General features: G+C 37.0%; 1 protein-coding gene across 15 annotated transcripts in view; it reads right to left on the bottom strand.

Annotated features, from left to right (window-relative positions):
- The window catches only part of DGLUCY (D-glutamate cyclase), a 64,851-nt gene that overhangs the window by 31,015 nt on the left and 9,148 nt on the right, over positions 1-24,688 (bottom strand). For 8 of the 15 annotated variants that reach the window (XR_009487005.1, XR_009487008.1, XR_009487007.1 and 5 more), the window contains exons 2-9: positions 19,772-20,038; positions 14,102-14,177; positions 10,757-10,868; positions 7,774-7,927; positions 6,887-7,085; positions 5,202-5,352; positions 3,666-3,788; positions 1,278-1,463 (exon numbers count right to left, since the gene is read on the bottom strand). Coding sequence is in view for 10 of the 15 variants with exons in the window: in XM_059850150.1 (XP_059706133.1) it covers positions 1,278-1,463; positions 3,666-3,788; positions 5,202-5,352; positions 6,887-7,085; positions 7,774-7,927; positions 10,757-10,859 (916 nt within the window). In the remaining 5 variants the exon portion in view is untranslated. Of the gene's footprint in view, positions 1-1,277; positions 1,464-3,665; positions 3,789-5,201; positions 5,353-6,886; positions 7,086-7,773; positions 7,928-10,756; positions 10,869-14,101; positions 14,178-19,771; positions 20,042-24,688 lie in introns of those variants that run through there. The other 7 variants (XM_059850153.1, XM_059850154.1, XM_059850157.1 and 4 more) reach the window with 5 other exon arrangements.

The following is a 24,688-nucleotide window of genomic DNA, read 5'->3' as shown; positions in this document are numbered from 1 at the left end:
GTTCCTTCCCTGTCACTTGGAAAAAAATTCACAGATCAGTTCTTTCCATTTGCTAGTACTAGTACTCAAGAAAATCATGAGTACCAGCATGATGGGCTTACAGAGACAAGCCTTCACTGGTGTTTGCCAGTCTCCTCATAGATTCATCCTTCTTGCTCCCCTGACCCCCACATTTTCCTCTTTTTGTCCTCAATTTCCCCTTTGGCATTCCTCCCTCTGTTCCTCCTAAATAACACACAGGCAATACAGATAATGGACAGAAAAAAAAGTTCAGAAAATGTAAAGTTAACATAAGCAGAACACAAGTCTCTGAGAAGTGGGGTATATTAAAGAAGTATACTTTGTCTCTGAGAGACAAAGTACTGTACTCTCCTTTAGCAATAAAATGAGCTAACTTTAAAGTTAGGTCCTGTATTTCTGCAGAGCATGGCATCATGCCAAGGCAGCTCCAGAGAGTGGGAAAGGAGAGGCCTTGTGAGTAAAAATAAACAGACCCAAATGTATGCACACAGCCCAAACCCAGAGCTTGGGAGTGCTGGGCGTAAGCTGTTTTCCACTACTGCCCACAGAGGATTTCAGAAAATTTATGGCACACTGAGCTCAGACTTTACAGCAGCCAGAGGGGACTAACTCAGCGTGTATTTTAGGAATGGTTGCACTACTCAGTGTGCCTTTACTTCCCTCTCTTCCTTGCATACACGGGCAGCCCCACCGCTCAACCTTCTGTGGTGACCTGGTCACTTTGGACCATCATAGAACACCTCAGTGATGGATATGTCAGCAGAAATTAATCTAATTCCACCCATCAGAGAGTGGTGTTTGAAAAACACAAGAAACTACTAGAATTCTCTGGTAGGACCACAGAAGTCATGAATATATGTAAAGAGATGTGCTATTTACTCCACAGTGAACACCCATGTAGCTGTTACCAGCAAGCTGAGGCGCCCTGTACTTGACATACAATTTCAGTTTTACTCAGTAACAGTTCTTATTCCCTGTGGACTCTCCAGTCTGCTTCTGTGTACTTAAGGAGCATATAGTCATCAAGATCAGATACTCCATTGTCCACAATGAATGAATTTGGCCAGATTCTGATATTAACTACAGTAACAGAAAATATAAAATCTAGTTATATAAACTCACTGTATTCCATAAAGAATTCTTAAAATCCCCTTTAGATTCTTACTGTGTTCTTGAATTTAAAATATATAAAAAGGCCAGATAGGTGGTATCTACCCCATAACAAATCCATTAAAAGAGACAGTTTTTGTTTATACCTGGATCTATTCCAATTAGGGTCTCTAGAGTATTTATCTTTTGGGCTGCTTCTGCTGACACAATGCTGAAATGCAGAGGATCTCGAGAGATGCAGTGGACCTGTGGGACTCCTCCTGAGGATCTGACATTACCTTTCTCTAGGTCAGTAATGAACGTGCAGTCAGGAGAAAAAGCTAATGGAGCTCCTAAAATGAATGAAAAGACTTCAGTTAAATGTTATTATTCCAATGTAACAAATCATAGGCATGATAAAATTTCTAAAAGCCACTTAATACAACAGAGTCTCTATCTGATGACACTTAAAAAAACAGGTGATATTTTAAGTTTCATTGGAGCAATTAATACACTTTGAGAAAGAAATGTACACATGTACATCTGAAATTTTTTTCACTTTTAAAAAGCTCATGTGGGTTGAGATCAGTTTTTTCCACAATGTCCTCTTTGGTCTAAACTTGAGGCAACCTAAGAATGGAACTCTAGTACCTTTCCAGAAGGTCTGTTGTGATGGCATTTGTCTTCCCAAGTCACCATGACCCGTGATAGGGCCCTGGTCTCCTGAAGAAGGCTGAACACCTGCCCTCCCATGGGAAGCAATGAATTAATTCCCTGTTTTGCTCTGTGTGCATGCATGTCTTTTGTTTTCCTTACAAAACTGTCTTTATCTCGACGCATGAGTTTTCCAGTTTTCACTCTTCCAATTCTCTCCCTGTTCCTGCTGGCTGGGGTTAAACCATGGTAATTTAAGCCGGCAAGGAGTAATGACAAAAGTGGACCAGTAAGTGTTAGCAAAGAAAATATGAGTAGCTTCTAAACCCTGGAGAAAAAGAAGCTTCTTTAGAGCTGACAGCATAGTAGCTTCCTAAACCGAAAATATTTCCTGTCTTTATACTGACTCCAAAAGTCTGAATCTAGGTAACACTTGATTTGGCAAAATTGGTACATTGTTGGGTAAATCATAACTGGTATACTTAAACAAGCAAAACTTCCTTGGTTAGGAAGTGGAGAAGATGCTTCTTTACTAAGTACCTATGTGCTTGGTTTGAGCTACATCTGTTGGGACTCTGTGGCTAGCAGTTTAAAGCACCTGGGGAACATGGTTGTTGAGGTTTGTTATACCTCACCAAACACTGTGAGCAGAGATTTTTGTGACCAGCTAGCAGATTTATCTAAAGTATGGGTACTGGTGGTGTGGCAGATTTTAAATGTCCTAGCTGAGAAAGTAGCACAGCAAAATAAAAACTATCCAAAAATTTCTTGGAATGCACTAATGAAAACTGGTTTTAATATAGAAAATGGAGAAATAAACAAAAGTCAAAGTTTGTTCCAGGCAAGGGCAGGATAGACAGCCACTTGTGCACCAGATTGGAGAGACATTGGCAAATTTTTTCTCTCTTTTCCCTACAACAAGGATGCACAAGGAAGATGAATAGGTTTGCTGAAGAACCCAGGAAAGAGTAGGATTTTCAGCACGGATTTGGGACTGGAGAAAAGAGATTGTATGTAAGAAAGAGCAAGAAGACTCTTCTTAGAGCTGAACCTATTAGAGCAGGTGTTGAGTGAAGTTCAGATAAACATCTAAAGGAAACCACAAGGATCCTGCAAGGAGAGAACTCCTAGGGTTCTCCCAAATATATTGCCTATCATGTTTAAGCTTCTTTTTCAGTAAGAATTTAATTTTCAGTAAGTTTTTAATTTTACACTAGTGACTTAGAGAAGTATATAATACTGTTACTATGGTTTTGTTGCATTTTCTTGCCCTTTGTGCTCATACATGCATAAATGACTGCACACAGTACAGAAAAACTGTACAGAAGAAAAAGTTTCACTTATGTAAAATGTGTCACATTTACTTAATTTTGGAGAAAACTAAAAGCTCAACATTCTCCATGAGACACTTCAGAACCCTTTTCCATGTCAATCAATTTGCTAGCTCTTGACAACATTTTGGAAAGATTTCTGGCTTCTCTCTTTTTATTCCTTCTTTTTTTTTTTTTTTTTCCTTTTTCCTTTACTATTTCTTTACTTCAATGTAGTACAAAATAATGTTTTAAAAGAAAGAAGCTTAAAAATTAATGCCTTTAAACTTCTTGGTTTTATAATGCTAAAAAAGATGTTTTGATGTTGCCAGAGGTGTAGATTTAAACACTTAAAATACACAAAAATGGTGACATTTCAGCAAGAATTTTCTTTAAAATAGACCTGTATTTCACATCAAAAACTCTCCTGCCAAAGATTTTTTGTTGTTTGGAGTGTTTTTTATCTTCCCCTAAAATCAAGCCTGCTAAACAGCCAGTTGAGTATCCTTTTAAAAAAAAGTAAAAGAAAACAGAGAGAGAGAGAAAAGAGATTGAGGGATAATTTAAAGAGAGTCTCTAAGCAGCACATACGGCTGTTGATAATTGCTTCCACTCCTGTTACTCCTGAGGCCCAAAACACTGGAATGTCACCAGGGTGAAGGTGAACTGGATCTCCATAGTCTGGTTTAGAAAGATCTTGTATTCCCAGCAGACCTGGAATTAATCAAAAATGAAAACCTGAGCAATTCTAATTAAGCAGTAATACTGCAAAGCTGGGGAGTGGACCCCAAACACACTGAGTTAAGAGCTGAAGAGTGTCAAGTCCCCCGAGTGGAACATTTAGTTTGCCTTTGAGTGCACATCCTCAGAGCCTGAGCTGACTTGATTTCCCTTTTTTGTACTCAATAATACCAGTAAAAGTGTATTTACCATATTTCTGCAACAAAATGCAGTTTAGAGATCTATGCTGAGTTTCCAAGTTAATATAAATCTTCTGGATCAACAGAAGAACTCTATTCATAGCACTGGCAAACAAGAATAAATGATTGCAATGCAAAATGAGTTCTTTCTAGAACACATTTTCTACTGTGTTAACTTCCTACATTCTTTAGCTAGAGAAATGATCAATCTCTCTTTTCCTCTGTCTTAGAGAAATACATCTCACTCATAGCTGCCTTTCATTAAATTGTCTTTTGCTTTATTCTAACACCTACTTGTATCAATCTGGGTCATTCCAAGCACTTGCTATCTTCCCTTGGTTTTAATTCTTCAGATGCTTTAATATACCACTCTCTTTTCTGAAATTAGTTTATATAATCTATATATATGTTAATGTACTCTTTTGTAATGACTTATTACTAGTTTATCAGGCTTAAGTACTCAGATATGTTACTCAAGTACATTACTGGAGTGTTGTGTTAACCAATGACATCTCCTTCCACGCCCTGCAATGTGATCTTTCTGTGTATGTAGCCCATGATTACCAAACTTCTGGCAGCAGGGGGGAAATTATTGCAATCTATCTTCATATTACAGGTGTTTGTTTGGTTTTGTTCTTTTTCAAGCAGCCTCCTCTCTTATTTTTTTCATCTTTTTTCAAACTAGATTTTAAAAAAATCTTGTCATATTTCTATTCATTTTGTCTTAAGTGTTGCGCTCATTGTATGTTATTTCAGTATTTTTTAAAATAATGCAGTATTTACTTTCACATTCAACCACTAAGACACAAAATGCCTCCACATATACTTCTCCCCATGCTGTCAGTCATTGCTATCCTGTCACTGGAATCTCTGACAGCAAGAAAGTATTCACATATAAATGAAACTGCACACATTTCAGAAAAATATGATTACACTTCTTACCAAAACCACCCCTGCCAGATAACTTATCTACATCTGACAACTATCTTTTATCTAAGAAATCTGTGTGTTCAGTTCACTCAAAACCTTCTTTTTTCTTTTTTTTTCTTTCTTCCTTTTTCCTTTTATATTCAGCTTTGTGACCATTAGAAAGAATTAAAACAGATGAGGTGGTGCAGGTATTTCAGTCCTACCACTTCCCATGCTTTCCCCCCTCACTTGTAGACACAGTCAGGTGCATGCAGAATGAGAAATGAAAAGCACTGACCAGGATCACCTATGTGAATTGGTGCTCCGTGGGATTCTCTTAATTCAGATGTTGCTAGCACAGCTGCTCCCAACTTGCTTTCAGGAATAGGTCTCATTGTGACTACTAAGTTGCAGTGAAACATAGAAATGCTGTAGCAAGGCACAGATGTCTGGCAGTTCAAAAGAATCCAGTGTTAGCAGGAATATTGAAAAATACTTCTAAAATGTCAGAATAAATAAAACTAAATCTTTGTGCTGCACTTGAGTTTAGAAAGGCTGCATTCTAACACTCATTTTAAATCCTTATAAAAAAATTTCTTGGGATACTGTATTTTTTTCCTTTAAGATTCCATCATTTAGCTGCATCATATAGATCCCTAACATTTTCAACTTAATGCATTCCCTGTTTTGGTGCACACAACAAGATGAGCTCAGTATGTTGAATATTGGCTGAAAACAATGGTGTATCCCTTCTACAGAAGGTGAAAAAGCTAATAGAAAATTATGGCACACCTGCAAATCTACTTAGACTGACTCTACCCTCTGTAGTTGAATACAGTGCCCTGTAACATGCCAGGGTCAGCAACTGCTGATGGCAGTGCCCTCTTGTACAGAAGCTGCATGACACTTCCATACATACAAATAGTTCATGCCTCTACAAAGGCTCTGTGGAATTCATCATCCTCACCAACTGGGAGGCTGAGGCACCTTTCCTGTTTAGAAAGAAAGCAGGTCAGCTTTTTAGGAAAAAATGTCAGATTTCTGAGTTGCAGTTGAACATAAACAAGACATCCAGAGAGCTAGAGCTGTCGAGAAAACGTTCATTTAAAGCCTTTATAATGATAATAATAATCACACCTGTCACTGAAGAAACACACTGTGCAGTTCTTCACAGCAATAATGTGCTATAAACGATAAAATTTTCCTAATTCTGAAATTCTAGAAGCAGATACATAGATGTATTTTTTTTTAACCTTGGTAGAAGAACTCACATATGAGATACACTTGCACCTTAATTTTGACCAGAAGAATAGCACAGATTGTTTAATGATAACACTGAAAAAAAAAAATAACCTTTCTCCAGCAGCACAGCCTCTGAACTAAATGAAAAAGGCATGAAGATACATACTTCAATGTTCTTAGTATTAAGCTGGAGCCAGAATTATTCTAAGACTTCTGTTACCATTAATATGTACACCACAAACTTTTTGAGCGCAGTCATAATTTTCAGTGCTATGATAGACACCTCAAGTCTTTGGGAACATCTTCTGGCCCAGAGGCCTGGGTTTGTAGTAAATGTGCAGTTTAAAGGCTCTACTGTCACAGGAAAAATCCAGAATGTGGCTGTCAGGCAGAAGAAACCACTATTGTCATGGTTTATAAAAGGAATACTCCAACTGCAAACAGGAGCTGGTATGGAGAGCAGGACACACATAAAGACATGGTCAGAACACTGGGTGAAACAGAGAGGGCAAAGTAGAACAGAATCCACATGAAATGGCTGCCACAGGAAACAGGGAAAGCTTTGTCACAAAAAAAATGAATAAAAAAGGAGATTTGCCTTACACTGAACTGAGGCTGGGAATATTTTACCCTGTATTTTAAGTTCTGATTTGAACAATAAGTATATGCACCTAATCTGAATATGGGCAAAACTCACAGGCAAAATTACAACAAAGATTATGTGTGTGTGCATATACTTACTTTGTACATGCTCACATTACATTTTTGCTCAATGTTTCTGATAGGAATGCCAGCTTTTTGGACTGCTTTTTCCAAAGAGAAGCTGCAGCCTAAATAAAAAGTCACCATGTCCTTGAGTTGTTCAGAATATTCCTTAAGGCTTTTCAGTGATCCAGTACAAGCTCCATGCTCATATTTTCTGTACTGTAGCCAGTCAGTTCTAGTGAAATAAGAAGTTATCACAGCTTTGTCACACTTTTTTAAAAACAAGGTGAATTGGTTGAATTGACATAAACCCAGTGTGAAACCACAGGATACAGCCTGCTTTATCCATTTTGTTCTTTCTGACTAATAACAAAACAAACACAGGCAAAACCCCCAGAACATCTTATTCTGCACAAAACCAAGCTGGCAGACAGAATGTTAGAGTGAGATTTTTTAGGTTTTATAGGTAAAGGCACCTTATGCATATCTTGTCTCAGGCTTTCAAAAATTAAGGAGCTGGTTTAAACCTTACTTTTAGTGTTTACCATAGAAGTACATATTTCAAATTTCAGAGACTCCACAAGTATCATGCAGACACCATGGCCATGTTTCTAGTAAATAAAACAAATATAAAACCCTATCATTGAATTCTGCAGGCTCATACTGCCAAATATTTAAAAATTACACAAAATTTCACCTTTGGATTAGAGAAATAACTTGTAATATTGACAATTATCATAACATGTGGCTCAAGAACAAGATAATCAGGCTGTTATACATGGTTTTCACTCAAAGGTATAACTCCAAGAAAAGAATGTTGTTTAAAATCTTCAACAGTGCAACCAGGCTGCTTCCTCAAATTCTCCCAATCACCAGCAGCATTCACTTCAGAATATTGGCCAGCAGAGTTGGTCTGTAGTTACCTGATAGCAGAATCACTACTCAGGGAAGGACATTTCCAGTCACCTGGTTGGCTTCTGTACAGCAGTGGCAGGGGTCCATCGTTTGCATGGCAGAACTTCTCAAAGCCATCAGCCAGGGACTTGTGCAAAATCACAACACTGGCCCGTTCATAGCCTTAAATTGTGGAAAGTAGGAATGGCTGGTTATTAATTCAGCTTTTTGTTGGTGAAACAATAACTTCTCTGTATGAATTTCTTTAGATGGTTTATAAGAATTACCTGAAGGAAATTTTTGATTCAGAACTCTGTAATTAGATCAAACTTCTTGAAATGCTTTAAAAAATCATAGCTAGGCCTATTCTATGTGTGAAATCATTCACAGCTAAAACAGTTGGCAGACATGGGTAGTAGCAGAATATGAAGACACCATAATTAAGAAACATTTCTATTCATTTATATATAAACATAATTTCCTTTCTAACTGGGTACATTAGCATATAGGAATATGCTTTATTTGCAAATATTAACTCAGAGCCAAAGAAAGGCTATATCATACCACATTTTCACAATTATTTTTCACCACACCAGGATATAAATCAATCCAAAAGTAAACTCCTGGTATCTTGCTGTTCGTAGAACATTCTTTAAAATTTCTTGGCCAGGGAATTTTAATGTGGGTTGCAATTAAACAGATTACAGCTCAGGAATAAACTCTTGACTGTCCACTGAATCTCGGTAATTTCTAATTAAAATTTGATTTAATTTCTAATTAAAAAAAACAAAACTAAAAAAGAACTGCTACACTTTCTTCACTTGGAAACAACTTTGATTTAAAAGGTTCTTGACTACTACTGTGAAATAGCTTCTAAAGACATTAACATTTTTGCAACGAGTACCACAAAGAAAGGTCCCATTGAGCAAAAATTTATTTTCTTAACAGTGGTTAAGAAAGCCTGGTAGTTAATACCAATGCCTGGTAGTTAATACCAATGCCTTAAACTCTCCTGCATGGAAATATCAACAGTTCAAATAATGGAGGGAAATCTGGAGTACAACTGGTCTGGGGTGCATAAACCCAGCAATTAACAAACCCTAAATTCTGTACTGATTCTCTCTTGAAGAGTTATTACTGTCTGATATCAGGCAGGTGAGTAGGAGGATGCACAGAAGCACTCACTTTCTTGAATACTGCAGTAGTCTCTCATCAAAGAGGCAATAATTTAGTTGAAATCAATAAGCTCCCTTCAAAGGCTGTAGAAAATGAGTCAAATCTTACTCTTGACTAAAGCTAACAAAGACATCCAAAGAGCACTCTATTCCTGATGGAAAAATGCAAAGCAAAGGCTGAGGTAAGCATGCATTTGCATACTGAATTTGTCCACAAACTGCTCTCTTGGGAGTAGTCATCACAAAAATTCATTTTATTACTAGCAAAAGTTACTAAATACAGAACAAGATTCTTGCTAAATACAGAAAAATATTTTTCCTAAATAAACATACTACATTAACCACTGAATAAAACATTAAGTTTGGTTACCCCTCAATTTCATTCCCTTCCATCCATGAAAAATCCACAGGCACTTTCTGCTTTGCTGGCTATATTAATGAGGTCTTAAAATCGTGGGTTTAGTCAGGGCATTCAACTGACAACACTGAATTTCACACACTAGTTACAGATGAGAGGCTGAATCTTCAGGCAAATACTCGACAAACTCAGGAAGCTTCATTATAACACTTTGAGAACTTTACTGCTCCTCCTGATAACTATCCTTACTTTTTGTATACAACCCTGATATACTTTTTGTATATCTCCTGTTGGATTCACTTGCATTATGGAGCCATCATTATGAAAGTATTCACAAGCAATGGTAGTGGAGCTGGATGTGTTGAAGCCAGGCATTAATTCAACACACTCATGTCCAAGTTCAGAGAAGTTTAGAAAGAGCTTTTAACTTCTATGGTGAATGACAATGAGGGCAGTAAGAAAGAATTGGTGAACAACAGCATAAGACAATTTGTAACAATGGTTCTGTTTGTATAATGAAACTGTTTGTTCATCAACTTGTTTTATATGTCAACAATACTTCTAAAAATGTTAGAACTAATACATTTAAAACTACTGCAGTAATAAATTCACTTTAAAAATCTGGCTGGGGCAAACTGCAAATTATTAACATTACAAAATGTCTTCCATTAGTATTTTTCAACTTAGGAACTGATAGAAAAGAAAACCACAATTTCAAGACTCACTACAGTTCTAAAATATGACCTTTAACATATTTTATAGTATTGCTACTATTGCACACACAGGTTTGTTGATCAGCTATTTGCCATGGTATTTTTGTTTACGTTATTTTTTAAAGTTGATCAGAACAATGACAGACTTCTCTGCTTCTGTAAAAGTCCAGCTATGAAAGGCAAGACAGGAATCAATTTTCCACAATCCATTCAGTTATCTGAGTATAGAACTATTTTTTTCCTCCCACTTATAATTCCCAGCCTTGCTGATCCCTTAATCTTCACCTTCTGCAACAAATGAAGCAGAAAACCACCCCAGTAACAATATATCTCTAATTCTTCCCCAAAGCATATCTAATGTGCTAAGTAAAGCAAGGTCTCTGTGAAGAACATAGTGAAGAACATCTTACAATCTGATAATAACATGCAAGAAAACCCAGATTTGGTTAAAGATTTTTAAAATATTTTCTACATCCATCATTTCTCAATGACAATTGGAACCTGAGGGATGCACTGCAGACACTGAAAACAAAGTCCGTGTACATTACTCGGGTAGGATGGTGCATTTCCTCTGCTATATCTTTATGATTTAAAAAACAGAGTCAGGTGCTTACAGTATGATTTCAAAAACACCCAAGAACAAAACATTTTCTTCTGTTTTACTTTGCTGCTTTTGAGATTTCTTCAATCCTTTACAAACAAAAACCACATAGCTACGAATCTAAAATAGAATCACTTTGCACAGAGAGCTGTTAGGTTTACTTACCTTCTGCCATTCCAGAAGTATTACTAATACTGAGTCTGTTGCATCTAATTATTCTTCTTAGCACATGGGGAAGGAGAGATTTCAAGCCTCCTGTCAAAAGCATATTTTCATCCTTAACAGAAAGATAATTATAAATTTAAACACAAAGCACCTTCACCCCCCACCATTTTAAATTCTGATTTTCTGGAGAACTTACTTTACATTTCCTCCTTGTATTCCCCCAAAGTTATTATCACTGGGAAATTCCAAGTTGTAGCTCAAAGGGGAGATCAAATTCAAAGGGTTAATTTACTGACATTCTATGACTACATGCAAACTGAATCTTTCAACAAATTAGCTGGAGACATGCACTTTAATATTTGGGATAAAACACAAAATTTTGCTGCCCTAAAAAAAATTATTTCCTCCCTGATAAATATTAATTTTCTAGAGTATTCAGTTTTCCAAAAGTCATTGTAACTTTAAAATTGCAAAAGCACAAGTGGATTAACCTACCATGGTATAATCTATAATATTACTTCTCTGATCAAAATACTTTTAGGCAATTAGCAAGGCAGCCTTGTGGTAAAGAGAGAACTACATTCAGAAAGTGTCACTATAATACATTTCATGTGTATTATGGTTTTGAAATATTAATTATGCAGAAGTGAATACTCCTATGGCTATTCTTCCACTGGGAAAGCACACATAGAGATGTTTAAGTCACTTGTCACACAATCTGGAGTAGGTACAGAAATAAGTTTCCTAATTACAGTCAATATCTGCCTCTTTTTCCTTCTTTTGAAGATTTAAAATGCCATTTTTCTGCAAAGTTCACACTAAGCTTTTCTCTCAACCTCAACTACTAATAACTAAAAAGGATTTATTACATCACTATTAGGAAAAAGTAAGAGTTAAGTCTGGCAAAAATAATAACTTGGCTGCAAATGATTTTAAACTTGGTTACTTTTAGGTAAAGAAACTGAATTATCCTCCAATTAAATTACCAACCTCCAATTTTTTCTTTAATTCAGAACAAGCCATTCTTGATGTCACCCAAAAGAAGGGATAAATATGAGAGAAGCTGGGCTGCTCTTTTTAAAAGAGTTACAAAATTAATAGTTTCTAAATTAATATGGAATGGGGTGTTACACCCATCTAGCAAAAGTTAACTTTTCTGTTAAAGGTCCACAGGTTTTTGTTCTGTAACTATGATAGTACAAAGTTTCACTCTCACAGTTGGAGAGTAGAGTGGAAAAGTGTGAAAGTGTGAAAATTTATACCTGTGAGCAATCATTTTGTAATTAACTTGAAGAGCAGTGATATAGTGTGACTGAAATGATACTTTTATACTAGTCTGTTAAAAATGTTTCCCAGAGTTTGCAGAGCTCTGAAGCTGGGTGCGCTGAAATTCAAAGTAAACTTTGTCTCTATTCTTAATTCTAAAATCTTTATATAACATTGTCAGCCAGAAGAAAACAGTCTTTTTTCTGAACTCCAACTTACTACTTTCCAGCTCTTCTTTGCTGCTTTTACATTATCCCTCGGTATGCTGTACAAAAATAATCTTCATTACAAAATCATGAACAATTCCAAACACACACTTTAAAGATAACAAGAAGTTGGGTATAGAGGTGTCACTGAGCACTAATTCAGGCCCATAAGTATCAATTTAAGATACCCTATTCTTACTGTAAAGAGAATTTCTAACACCAGTCTGGAATGATTAATTTCAAACTAAATACAATGATCCGAATAAAACATTCCAGATGCATTCATTAGATTCTTTCAGATAAATCTTTATTTCTGAGGATCTTTAAAACCATCTAAATAATCTGTAGGATTGATGGCCTGCTACTGATGAACTATTAGTTTACTTGGACTTGAAAGACAGTCTGAAGCCCAGAAAATTAGTCTGGAACAAAAGCTGTCTTTAGCTAAGTATTTTGTCACAAATGCCCTGTTCCGATGATGGGAAAGCCTGCGTGTCCTCTCATAAAGTGAGTGCCCAGCAGCAGAAAATACCTAGGAGATTTTATCAGCAAACATTTAGTCCCCTAAAAGTTTTTGGTTCCTATGACAGCAAGTGGCTAACAAGCTACAGGACTATGAATACAGTAATGCTGAAATGTCAGCTGTAGATACCATACAGAAGCACTTGAGCCTGTTGCTCCTACTTGTGAATAAACATATACTATTGATGATGACTGGTTAGAAAGTGAATATTTAAACATTAACTTTGTATAAGCACAGTGAGACAAGACTCACCTTCCTGGGGCAATTTTATATAGGAACAGGAAAAATTCAATTTGATTAACATTCTGAGTTTTAACTTTAGATCACTGTATTTACCGCACAATGTCTGTAATAGGTTGTGCTGTTATTTTGTTTATTAATTACTAAATTAATATTGGATAGACAATAAAACCAGTGAGATGCCCACAGTAAAACCCAGCTTTTGCTATATGACTTGCCTATTCTCTAAGCTAGGAGGCATAGTCAGGTTTAAATTCCCCAACCATCTCTAGAACTTCCTGAAAAATCCTTGAAGCCATCATAACCATGGCATGTTTGGAACGACTGGGGAAAAGTATGGAGGTAATTAGTATTCTAAAGCATCTTTTCCATTTTTTCCCGACAGGATGCCTAATAAAGTGCACAGACTGACTTCATAGGGGCCTCAAGCAGCACTCTAAATAAACAGTTTGAGACAGTGGTTAATCAGTTAGCAGGATCTGTGCTTTGGCAGAGGTTTCTTAATTCTTTTACTTTGTTCTGAGATAGTTTCAGATTACCATAGTATCAGTTACCTCATGGGTGTATGTTGGATCATGACACAGGACAACATGCAGGGTGTTAAAAAGGCCTTAAGAGAAGAGGCTGACAGAGCTTATAAGGCTGTTGTTCCTGAAGGCATCCTATGTGGTGTCCCCCTAAAGAGCTCCTAAGATCTGGCTTTCCAGTGTGTTGTCTTTAATGGAATGAACATCTAAAGCAGACCAGATAGAATCCTGTGTAGACAGCATTCAGGTCATTGACTGGCTGCATAATGGCAAATTTCATTCTTAAAGCACCCAGTCTGAAAAAAGACCTTGTTCTAAGTCATGCTGCTCACATCAGACTTCCTGACTTTCAACACCACCAACCAATATAGTAAAGCTTCACAGCACTGAAGCATCAAGCTTGTTCTTGAGGAACATTTTCTTAAACATGTGCTTCCACATTAGAAGTGCAATATACACTTTTCCTTTTAGAGTTTTCATGAAGGCTCAATGTATTGAATGTGTAGCTTGAGTTTTACATACTGAACTTGAATGGATAAGTATTAAAATACATTGCTGTCTGAGACATTAAGATGGCACTTACCCACTACTGATTTGTGGACTCTTGAATATCCTGAGCTGCACTTCCAGATCTTGACAAGGATGATGAAACTTCAAAGCTGGAAAGAATTGAAAATTATGTAGGGAGCTGTGTGATCAGGCAGTGATGACAGTTTAGCATATGCCAGATCAGTAGTTCAGAATAATGAATCACTTTGTCAGGAACAATATTGTATTGAAATGGCATTATATTATAAATCTTTATAATATAAAGATTCAAGAAAATACAAATATTCAAGAAAAAAACTTTCTTTGCATCATAGCGGCAGTCAGGAAGTACAGTTTGGTAAAAGTACAGTACAGTTCTGGTAAAAGTTCTAAACAGATCTTGGCTCTGGCTTTAATAAGTAACATAAAATTGTTAGTTGACATCTTCATTCAGTAAATACTTGTGCAGCACCACTTCAGTGGAATTAAGCAGTTACCACTTTATGATTATTTTGGCCCAGATATTTTCAAAATATCTCATTACTAAGACAATAACAATTTCCAAGAAAGCCATATATGAAGGGTGAATATTTTTTCATTAGAAATTGTGATCCCTGGTTGCCATATGAAGTTCTAAGTCATTAATCATTTCTACATGCTGTTCTCAGAGCACTAGTTGAACACAAGTGACTGAGTGCAATGCTGTGCTGATTTCTGCTGGGTTGACTGGAATGGGACTGGTTCTAAGCCTCATATTTGTAACTGATTGTAAAGAATATGCTCTACTTCCCCCAAACTCCACAATTCATGCAAGGAAAAAAGCACGTTGAAAGGAAGACATGAAGCAAGAAAAATTTAGTTCCAGACAAGATAAAAAAGAGCTTGCCCTGCATTTCAGATTACTTGTATGATGGACCGAGTAGCCTCTTTGCATCTTCCAAGCTATTCCTTATTTTCTTCCTCTTTTTCTATAGTGTGCTTTTATCTCTGCATCTTTTCCTCCCCGAGTTCAGACCCCTATCTCTACAACTCCAAGCTGGGCTAACCTTTGTAGCACTTGGTTCCTTGGTTTGTCTGACTGCATCCTCTGGCAATAGGGGAGTTTAAATGCCTTCTCTCCTCTCACTGGCTCTTTTTAATTCATATAGTTGATGTATCTCTCAGTTGTACCTTAACATCTAAATTTTTAATCTTAAATGAGCCTTTTCTGTTCCTAGTGTGAGACAAAATAGTCTAACATCAGAACTCATAATACACATAAATAAATAAATTCACAAATGTTTTCCCAGACTTAGATTTAAGATTTAGACTCCTCTGACCCCACCTACACTCATAGGTGAATATATGTCTATATCTATATATCCCTTTTAATATTACAGACAGGTTTGGCTTAAGCACAGTTTTTCTATTTCATTCTTAATTTTTCTATTTAATTTTTCTATTTAATTCTTAATTTCTGACAGTGGAACCAACTGCCTTACAAAGTTATATATCTTACAAGCTACAGTTTATGAAGTGTTTTTGCAGTCCGCAGAAAAAAAGCTCTTTAAAAAAAGAGGAAAGGCCAGTATGTGAAACATTTTCTATTACCTTAAAGCTTTCAAAATGAAAAAGTGAATCTGTAAATTTTGCAGATATTTAAATACGAACATAGATTCTTTACAGGCCCACATTGTAAATTATTCATCATCCAAGAAAATGGAAAAATGTCATTTAAGTGTCAGAGAGATTATGCTTTGAGATGCAGTGGGTGGGTCCATACTGCTGTGCTAAACCACACCAGATAAAAACGAATCAAGAAATTATGTAATAACACAAAGGATTAAAACATTCCTCAGAAGTGTCAGTGTGACTACTTTGCCTTCACACCCATCAAGTGAAGTAATGAAATAGAAGTAAAAAAATAGCATTTCTGGGGTTTCAAAAATGGAACACATGAGAATACACAGCCTGTAAAAAGTATGGGTTGTAAGGGTAATAAACAGGTTTGAACACTGCAAAGTAGTTAACACCAATTTCTGGTGCTACCAATTACAGGTCTGTTTCTCCAGTGTCACTGATAGACTCATAAGAATATGGTTTGATGCAGCAGAATCTAGAGACTTGCTTGCAAGGAGCCCAAAGACTCTTACGAAATATATCCTTGCATTGCTCATATCACTTTTGTCCTATTTTCAGTTTAAAGTTTCATAATAAGAATGGGTGGTGGCATGTACAGGATCATGGGCCAACAAAAGTGCAAGGGTCACTACTTAAAACTGCTGGGCAGGTTTTTTAGATATTGTTACTCAGATACCTTACTCAGAGCTACTGCTGCATGAACAGGAACAGCAGAGTAACCTGAAACATGAGCCAGCCCATGGGCTGCCTTTACCAATACATAATGGAAAATAATCTAAACTAATTATAATCTAACAAACACTTTGTGTGCTTTGCCTTGCCCTAGTATGAATATGGTTACAGAGGCTTGTTAAGTAAACACACTTTAAATGACCTGCTGTTTAATCATCAAGCTGATTTGAAATTCTGCCAGCAGACTTCTGTGAAAAGCACAAGGTTCTCTGAAAATTTAGACCATTTGATTTTCCAACAGGATCCCTCAGTTACACTTGTGGTCTTTTATTTGAAGAATCAATTAATGATCCTTTTTCTTCCCATCTGCTATGAATCATTTCAAAGCACAGAAGATCTTTGTGTATCATCCCAAAAGGGGAGTGTGTTGCGTATTTTCAGACAGTAGCTCATCCAGCAAATTATTATTTAACTTTACATTTGAAATATAGGGTATTTGTGTTTGAAGTTTATGCACCTCTAAATGAGGGCTGCAAATAGAAATTTAAATTAGCTTCCATTAGTGCTCAGTCTGCTGCTTAAAGCAGCCAGCATATACTTGAGATCCTGCAGATTATGTCAGGACGAGAAATTGATAAGATCAATATGTCTTTGATGCAAGCTTGTTTATTTGCAAAAAAGGTACACAACATTAGTTTCTCTCAGTATATTAAGAACAAATAACAGAAAGCAATTACCAGTTTCAAAGCAGCCATTTCAGACAGGACCGTATGCTGCTGCAACCACTGCATTAGTATAACTTTACACTCAGCTTCTGCTCTGGGACAAAACAAATTGTTTCTCAGGTGGAGAACGCGCAGAGACTAGATAATAGTTCACATCGGCCCGTGCCCTTGCATGAGCACAACTTATTCAAGATCCCAGTTGTTTGGGCTTTTTTATCCTCCAAAGGATGAACCCTCATGACTTCACACACCCTTCCAACCCCTTGGGTCATATCCTAATTCCCACTTTCCTGCCTCATCACCTTACAAATACATACGATCAACAAGTTTTAGAACAGCCACCTCACTTACATGCACCTTTGGCAAGATGCAGCATACACCTAAGAGGAGACTAAGAAATTCATCAAGATTTAAAACTGCTACATTGATGCCTTGGACTTCACTGACAGGAATACTCACCAGTAGCAAGAAGAGACTGCAAATGATCCACTGAAGGTTGTTTTCATATAAGATGACAAGAGTCACTTATTCAACTTCAAGAAATTGAAAAAACCATAAGAGCATGAGGATAGTATTTAAATACTGTTTCCCAATCTATGCTGAGCTACAGATTTTAAGAGTTGCTCCACAATTTTTTGGGCTGGGTCCAGATACTATTTCTCTATCTTGGCCTCTTCTGGCACCAAGACACCACAAGAATGCAGGGGGACCTTGCTGCAGACCACCAGTGCCAGCCTCTCCCATGCCCCTGTGGCAGCACTGGCCAGCTAACACTGCACAGCAAAGGTGATGGGCATTGGCTGGACAAAAACTCCTAAAGCAAGAGAAATTTTTCTTTCCAGTCTTAATCAGAAGGAAAGAAAGTGGAGTCCATAGGACAAAGTACAATGACTTGTACTGCTTTGTTGGCAAGGCAGCAGCCACAGGTGCTTGTTTTGATAAGAACATATGTCACCACCTAGGTTACACCCAGTCACATCATGCACGGTCACAGGGCTGATGGGGTGCTCATTCCTACCAAGGAATTCCACCTGAAGGTAAGCAGGTAAGTGATGTTCTGCTACCTACACATCATAAAAATAGAACCATGCTCACAAAAAACATGCCATGCTCTTGCTGTCAGTTCTTTCAGGCTACCTCCAGGATTATGCCATTCCTTTTTTGTTCATGTCTGCCAGCAGGTGCTGTCACTGCACCCACCACTGCTCACCAAGCAATTCTCCTCAGCGATGGTCACTAAAATTATTCCAGCCCCTGTGTTTACACAAAGTTAGTGTCCTTGAGATGTGGGTGTCTCAGGAGGCTGGGTGTGGGGAACTTCCAGTGAATTGTTCCTCTCCAAACTACCAAGAACAAATATCTCCGTCTCCACACATACCTGTGATGAAGAGACATTAACTTTCATTGTTCCACTGCTTCCTTCACCTCCTAGACCAAGAAGTACTGGGAACAGCTCAAAAGGACAGAGCATCATTTCCCTGATGAACCTCCAGGCTTAAGCAGAGCTATATGGATGATCACTTGAGTCTGTGACAGGATCTCCAAGAATACCTCACTGCAACTTTCAGGAGTAAATATAGGTAAATTGCTGTTAGCAACTGTACTATGTGATAGCAAATGGTCTGCATTTGGACTGCTATTTTGTCTTGGAGCATCCACACTGCTCCCCCATAATAAATGTTAATTTGCATCAAGGATACCTGGACAGCACTGTTCTGCAGCATCCATACTAACTTGAAGGATTCCAAGTTATGGACAAATTATGGCTGCATGACTATGCTTTCACTAATGCATACCTGACAACTGTGGTATTATGTGGTGACTATAGTTGTCATGATGATCTGGAAACTGCCCTCAGTGGTCTGCTTGGTGCAGACAGACACATCTGTCCTCTATCTGCAATAGCTCAGGGTGTGTTTGACCAACACTTAGTAGAGCAGGACAATGAGAAGGAATAGCAACAAGAAGTGCTATTAGTAATTAGACATATACTCTAAGGCTGACAATATCACAGTCCTTTTGGAGAAGAGAGTGCTGCTTTGTCACTAGTGAAGATGCCCAAGATCTGAAAACAACAGATGTTACATACTTATTTGGTAGACTGCATCACAGACTCCATAAATAATCAATGATAATCATCACCATCCTAAACTTGTGAACAAGAACATGAGAATGAATGAGTTATAATCCTGAACCATCAAAGCTCCTTGTGATGGGCTTGAATGAAGATGTCAACATCATTCCTAACTCTTCTTCCCCTGCCTATACAGAGAAAGTATGAAACTCTACAGCATGTGAACCTTTGAGGACCTCAGCTGCACAGTAATATGACTGATGGAAGACCTGGATGAAGTGGCAGTTCAACCAAGCTACACTGACCTTATTGTCCAGTCATCTGCAGGAACCAGGAATGAACTAATTTTATAGGCAAGTGGCAACCATGATGACCATGAGAAGAGACGTTCTGCAAGTGGTGCGTTGGTGCTGCAGTGTCAACAGCTGCCTTCACCATTTCTGAACTCAAAACAGTCATTCAAGACCAGCATATGATGTAATTACACTGGGCAACTGTCTTCATCCACCACAGCAACCCTTGGCAAAGCAGAGGATGTTATGCCATAGCTATAGGCTGCCATAGGGTCTACTGCATAGGAGAAAGATGGGCTTGAACTGAAGCATTGTGTTCTGAAAAGAAAATTCCCAATTACCTTACTTTGAAGGGCCTGAAAGGATACAGGCCCTTATTGAACTGTCCCGGGCAGCCTGATCCCACAGCATGTAGGTGTTCCTGATGCAGTCATTCCGTCATGGCATCCTCGGGGCATCACCACTGGTGACAGCAGCACCATGGCTGTGCAGCAAGTGCAAGGGAGTATGACAGCTACAGTGACAAATGCAACAAGGGAGCAGCTCAGGAGCTCCGCTCTGCTGTTGGTCCCAGCACAGGCCACGTGAAGAACTTCACATCTAAGTTCCTGCTGACAGATTAGATCAGTATCAGTTGACTAAACGCTCTCACTCTGTAGCTATTCAGTGCCTTACACAATTATGTACAACACACCACTGGGTCCAGTGCAGTTACAGCAGGCAGACTGAACATCTCAAACCACTGTGATCATGAACAGTATCAGCAAAGAGCTGAAGATGTTGAAAAATGCAGCTACCTTTCTAGCTCACAGAGTTCATAGCTCTATGAACTCTCATAGCTGCTAGAGTTAAACCTGAACTTTTAATGCTTTTCCCTATGTTCCATGAATAGGGTAAGATCACCCTGAAACCTTTTCTCACCATTAAATTCTTTTTTGAAAAAGCAGTTTGGTTCTAAAAGAGATGACTCATAATGTTGCAGCACCAGTGAGCTAGCTTGAAAGGGATGCTGATGTCATATTTTTGATTTTCATTACCAAGGAATATGAAGGTAAGGGCTGAAAATGTTTTACACTTCTATCACCTCATTTTATATTTTGAAGATATAAATAAGCTATAGTGATTGGTATCTTGGTGTGCTCTAATTCAAAAATTGAGCCTATATTCTGTATAGAAGCAGCACAAAAGTTTAAGCTTTTACTATTATTACTTTTTTTTAGAGTTTTGTTCCCAGATGCCTAAAACCTTACCACAGAGCTTACAGTTTAAGGACTCAAACCTCTAGTACTTTTATGAATATAAGTAAAAGAGATAAGCAGATAATTAGTCCCACTGAGCTCATGGACAGATGAAGTGCTTCAACATTTGCTGTGTTGTACTTCAGCTGCATACATGTTTGCATACAAGCCATATCCTATATGCAGAGCTACGTAAAAAAAGACATGACAGAAAAGTAAGCATAAAGACAAAAACATATATAAGCTATACACTTGCTGTTTATAAACATGTATAAGAAAAAAGCTAACAACCTTGATATAAGTTATAACTAGTACTGATGAACTATATAGTCCAGAAATAAGGTCTAGCTCTGTTTTTGTCTGCTTAGCAACCATTGATCCTTTTTCCTGGTTTCTGTACACATGCCAGGTAGGAAATTGTAATAACATACCTTAAAATTCCATATCCCACATTTGGAATTGGTAGGACAAAGGGTTATATCTTTAAACTGAAAGAGGGTAGGGTTAGGTTAGATATTGAGAAGAAATTTTTTCCTGAGAGGGTGGTGAAGCACTGACCCAGGCTGCCTATCTCTGGAAGTGCTCAAGGCCAGTTTGAAAGGGGTTTTGAGAAACTTGGTCTCGTGGAAGGTGTCCCTGCCCATGGAAGAGGGATTGGAACTAGATGATTTTCCAGGTCCCATCCAACCCAAACCATTCTCTGATATTCCTATTTAGGAGGCTCTTTTAAATTAAGAGTCCATTTTTGTTCTTGGACTTTTTTTCATATATCTTATATCCTAAGCATGGGAAGTGTGCTAAGTTTTGGTTTATTTTATTTTCAAATAAGAAAAGACTCTTTGCTTGTTTGAGCATTAGTTTTTGATCTGGCTAAATTTTCCTCCTTGTCTGAAAAGGATTTTCAATTGACATTACATCATAGAGACTGAATAGTTTCATGGTACAGTTAATATATACATAAAGTCCAAAAAAATCAAAATATTATTAAAACAATATTCTTCAGAAGATAGAATTAAAGCTACATCTAGCCCAGTATCCTGACTTTGATAGGGATCAATAATGCACACCCTAAGGAAGAGCTCAAAAGCAGAGAAAACACTCACAAAACCTAGCTGGTTTATCCTTCCAGCATTTCATGACCTCTGGTTCGGAAACTTTGGAGCTAAGGAACACTTCTTTATTTGTAGAAGTTAATGTAAAATCTGATATCCAAGTGGACTTTATCCCATATAACTGCAGCTTGCAGCATTTCATATGGATTTCACCAGCTACCTCCTAAATTACTTTACGTGGAAAACTAGATTCAACTGCTAAGAATTTTGCATGGACTATTTCATTAGGATTCCACTTTCAAAGCCAATATATTTAAAAGTAACAAAACTGTCTTTGTATCAGAATGCAATCTACAAACACAGGCAGTCCTTTGATCCTAATTCCATTAATATATTTCCTCTTGAGACAAGCATCTTACATGAGTCTTCCAGCAATTTTCAGCAGTATCTCCTCCCAAAGAAGGGTCAGACTACACGGTATATGCAGGGACAAAAGACAAGACAAATTAAAAGCACTCAGCAGCTTGCATTAATGTGCTCCAAGTCTAAATGTACAATTAAAATAAAGCATTCACATTTGAAAAACAACTCTGAAAAGCTGTGAGGTTTGTCTCCAAAAGATTAGTCAAATGTGTGTGATTTTGATTGTGGGGGAAAGGGAGCAATGAGTTTGGTTCAAACCTAGACTGATTTAGGTAGCTTCTCTTTTAATATACTTAGTATAAAGACACATTTTTGGGACCACCTGGAATTTTGAAGATGGAGTATATATAGGAACAGCATTTCTGGAGACAAAAAAATAAACCTACAGAATGGATAATTGTTCAGCTACTTGGAAATATAACCAAGCCAAAATCATGTAGAGCAACGTGTATTTTGTCATATATTGCTGTATCCTAACTACCAGGAAGTATTTTTACTAATATGCAAAGATAGAAGAACTGATTTGAATTTTATTCCTGATTTGAATACAGGACCAAGGTGTTTCTCATTACAGATTGAAAAGAGAAGATTTTAATCAGTCAAAAGGAAGACGAACAGGCATCAGTTACTAGAAACTGCTGTGATTTTCAGTCAGACTGATGGAGCAGTAGGAGACTGGTATTAAAAAAAATAGTTACTACTACTACTAAAACATTTGAAGAGATGATGGTACCTAACGACTTTCAAACCCCATTCTCTACTGACAGATTTCCCTAATGGAAATTTCTTTTCTAGTCTCATAATACTTGTCTTTATAAATTAGCTGAGTTTGACATAGAAAGCTTGCAATACAAGGCTGGTTTTGAATCTATTAAGCACTTCAAACTGCAGATATATGAGATATACAATCATTGTGTCCATGGGAAAATTGTCAGAAGTTATGCAAGCTCAACAAAGCATTAAATTATAAGACTGGAATGAAGTGAAGCTTTCTTGCTAGACATCAAAGATACTGGATGTTTACCACAAAGTGTATAAAAGAATATGAAACCACATATAAAAATAAACAAATTGGTGTACTTTGCATCAAATAACAAACATGGTTCTCTCCCCACCCCTCCCCCATTTAGTGGAAAGTTTAAAAAGCAAGCATTCTGAGTAGAAACAGCTTCAGTTTGGATAATATTACACAATATTTTCCACTCCTTTTGAAGGAGGAAAATATTGTGATCTCTACTTGGTTTCAAAATCTAGGCAAAAGAAAATATATATATATATATAGATATAAAAAAGATGCATTATGTATGAATATATATATTCATTCCATTGTTGATCACATAAGGCAAACTGCTCCCAATTAAACTCTTATTTCAAGACTGAGTAATTTAACAGAATATATGTCCAAAACGTGTAACCTATAATTCAAAGAATAGAATCATCAGTATGTGACTTTTCTACGGTTACTAAGCGTACAAAAGAAAATATGCGAAATAAAGTGCATTAAGTGGGCATTGTTTAGGATATATACTATGTATATTAAAAATAGCTAAGAATATGAACAGAAACGCATCCAACTTCAGTGACCTTGGGTTCAAGAGCTCTGCAGAAGTCAAGCATCTCAAATGTCTTTCTTAAAAATAAACAGGAATAAAGAAGACATCATACATATAGATGGCTGATTATGTACCTGATAGACACATACAGAAGTATGGACAACCAATTTTTGAACTTTATAGTATTTATCAGTTTCAGTGAAAAAATCATTTTCCCAGTTTATAGCTGTCTCCTAAGGGCTTTCATCATAGCACCTAAATAAGAAATTTTGGGGGGCAGCTGTTTATTCTGAGTCTGCATCTTGCTGAACATGAAGTCTGTTTCTTGCCCAGCTACAGCAAGGGCTCTTCAATCTTACTGCATGGTGATGTAATCTCTCATCTGCACTGAACACTTGTCCTGTTGGTAAAGCTGTATGTTTTAAATTAGAGATTGATACTTTTGCTGAAAATAGCCTTGATACCACCTATAAAATAACATTTAGAATCAATTAATTAGATAGTTTTGTAATAAATCAGAATACATTCATGTCTTCTTTGAAACAATTTATGAATATTGGGGGCAATTTGATGGCTGGAATATTTTATTGCATGAATATGTTGAGTTAATAGGTGGATGTAAGACAAGCAAATAATCTAAAAAGACAAGAGATAAGTTTCTCCAAAGTAAATAGATGAGGATTAGCAATGACTATTCTACAAACAAAGGATGGTATGATTATTAAAGTGGATAGGCAGACTTTCTTTAAATGTTTTGGTTTTATGGTTATTCTAGAAAAGGCTCTGGTTTAATAAGAGTATATGACTTCTATATTAGTCACATTTAAGAATTCCAACAGGAATAAAGTTCACAAAACCAAACAGAACAACCAAATCCATAAGGCCAAACCAGATTACATTGTAACCCAAACCTTCAACTACCTAAGAGGATGCACTGTGAAGCTTCAACATGGAGGGGTAAAAGCAACAATAGGAAGAGACAAGTGATGATG

The sequence above is a fragment of the Haemorhous mexicanus genome, chromosome 6 (assembly GCF_027477595.1).
Source record: "Haemorhous mexicanus isolate bHaeMex1 chromosome 6, bHaeMex1.pri, whole genome shotgun sequence".
Lineage (NCBI taxonomy): Eukaryota > Metazoa > Chordata > Aves > Passeriformes > Fringillidae > Haemorhous > Haemorhous mexicanus.
This window is presented reverse-complemented; position numbering and strand designations above follow the sequence as displayed.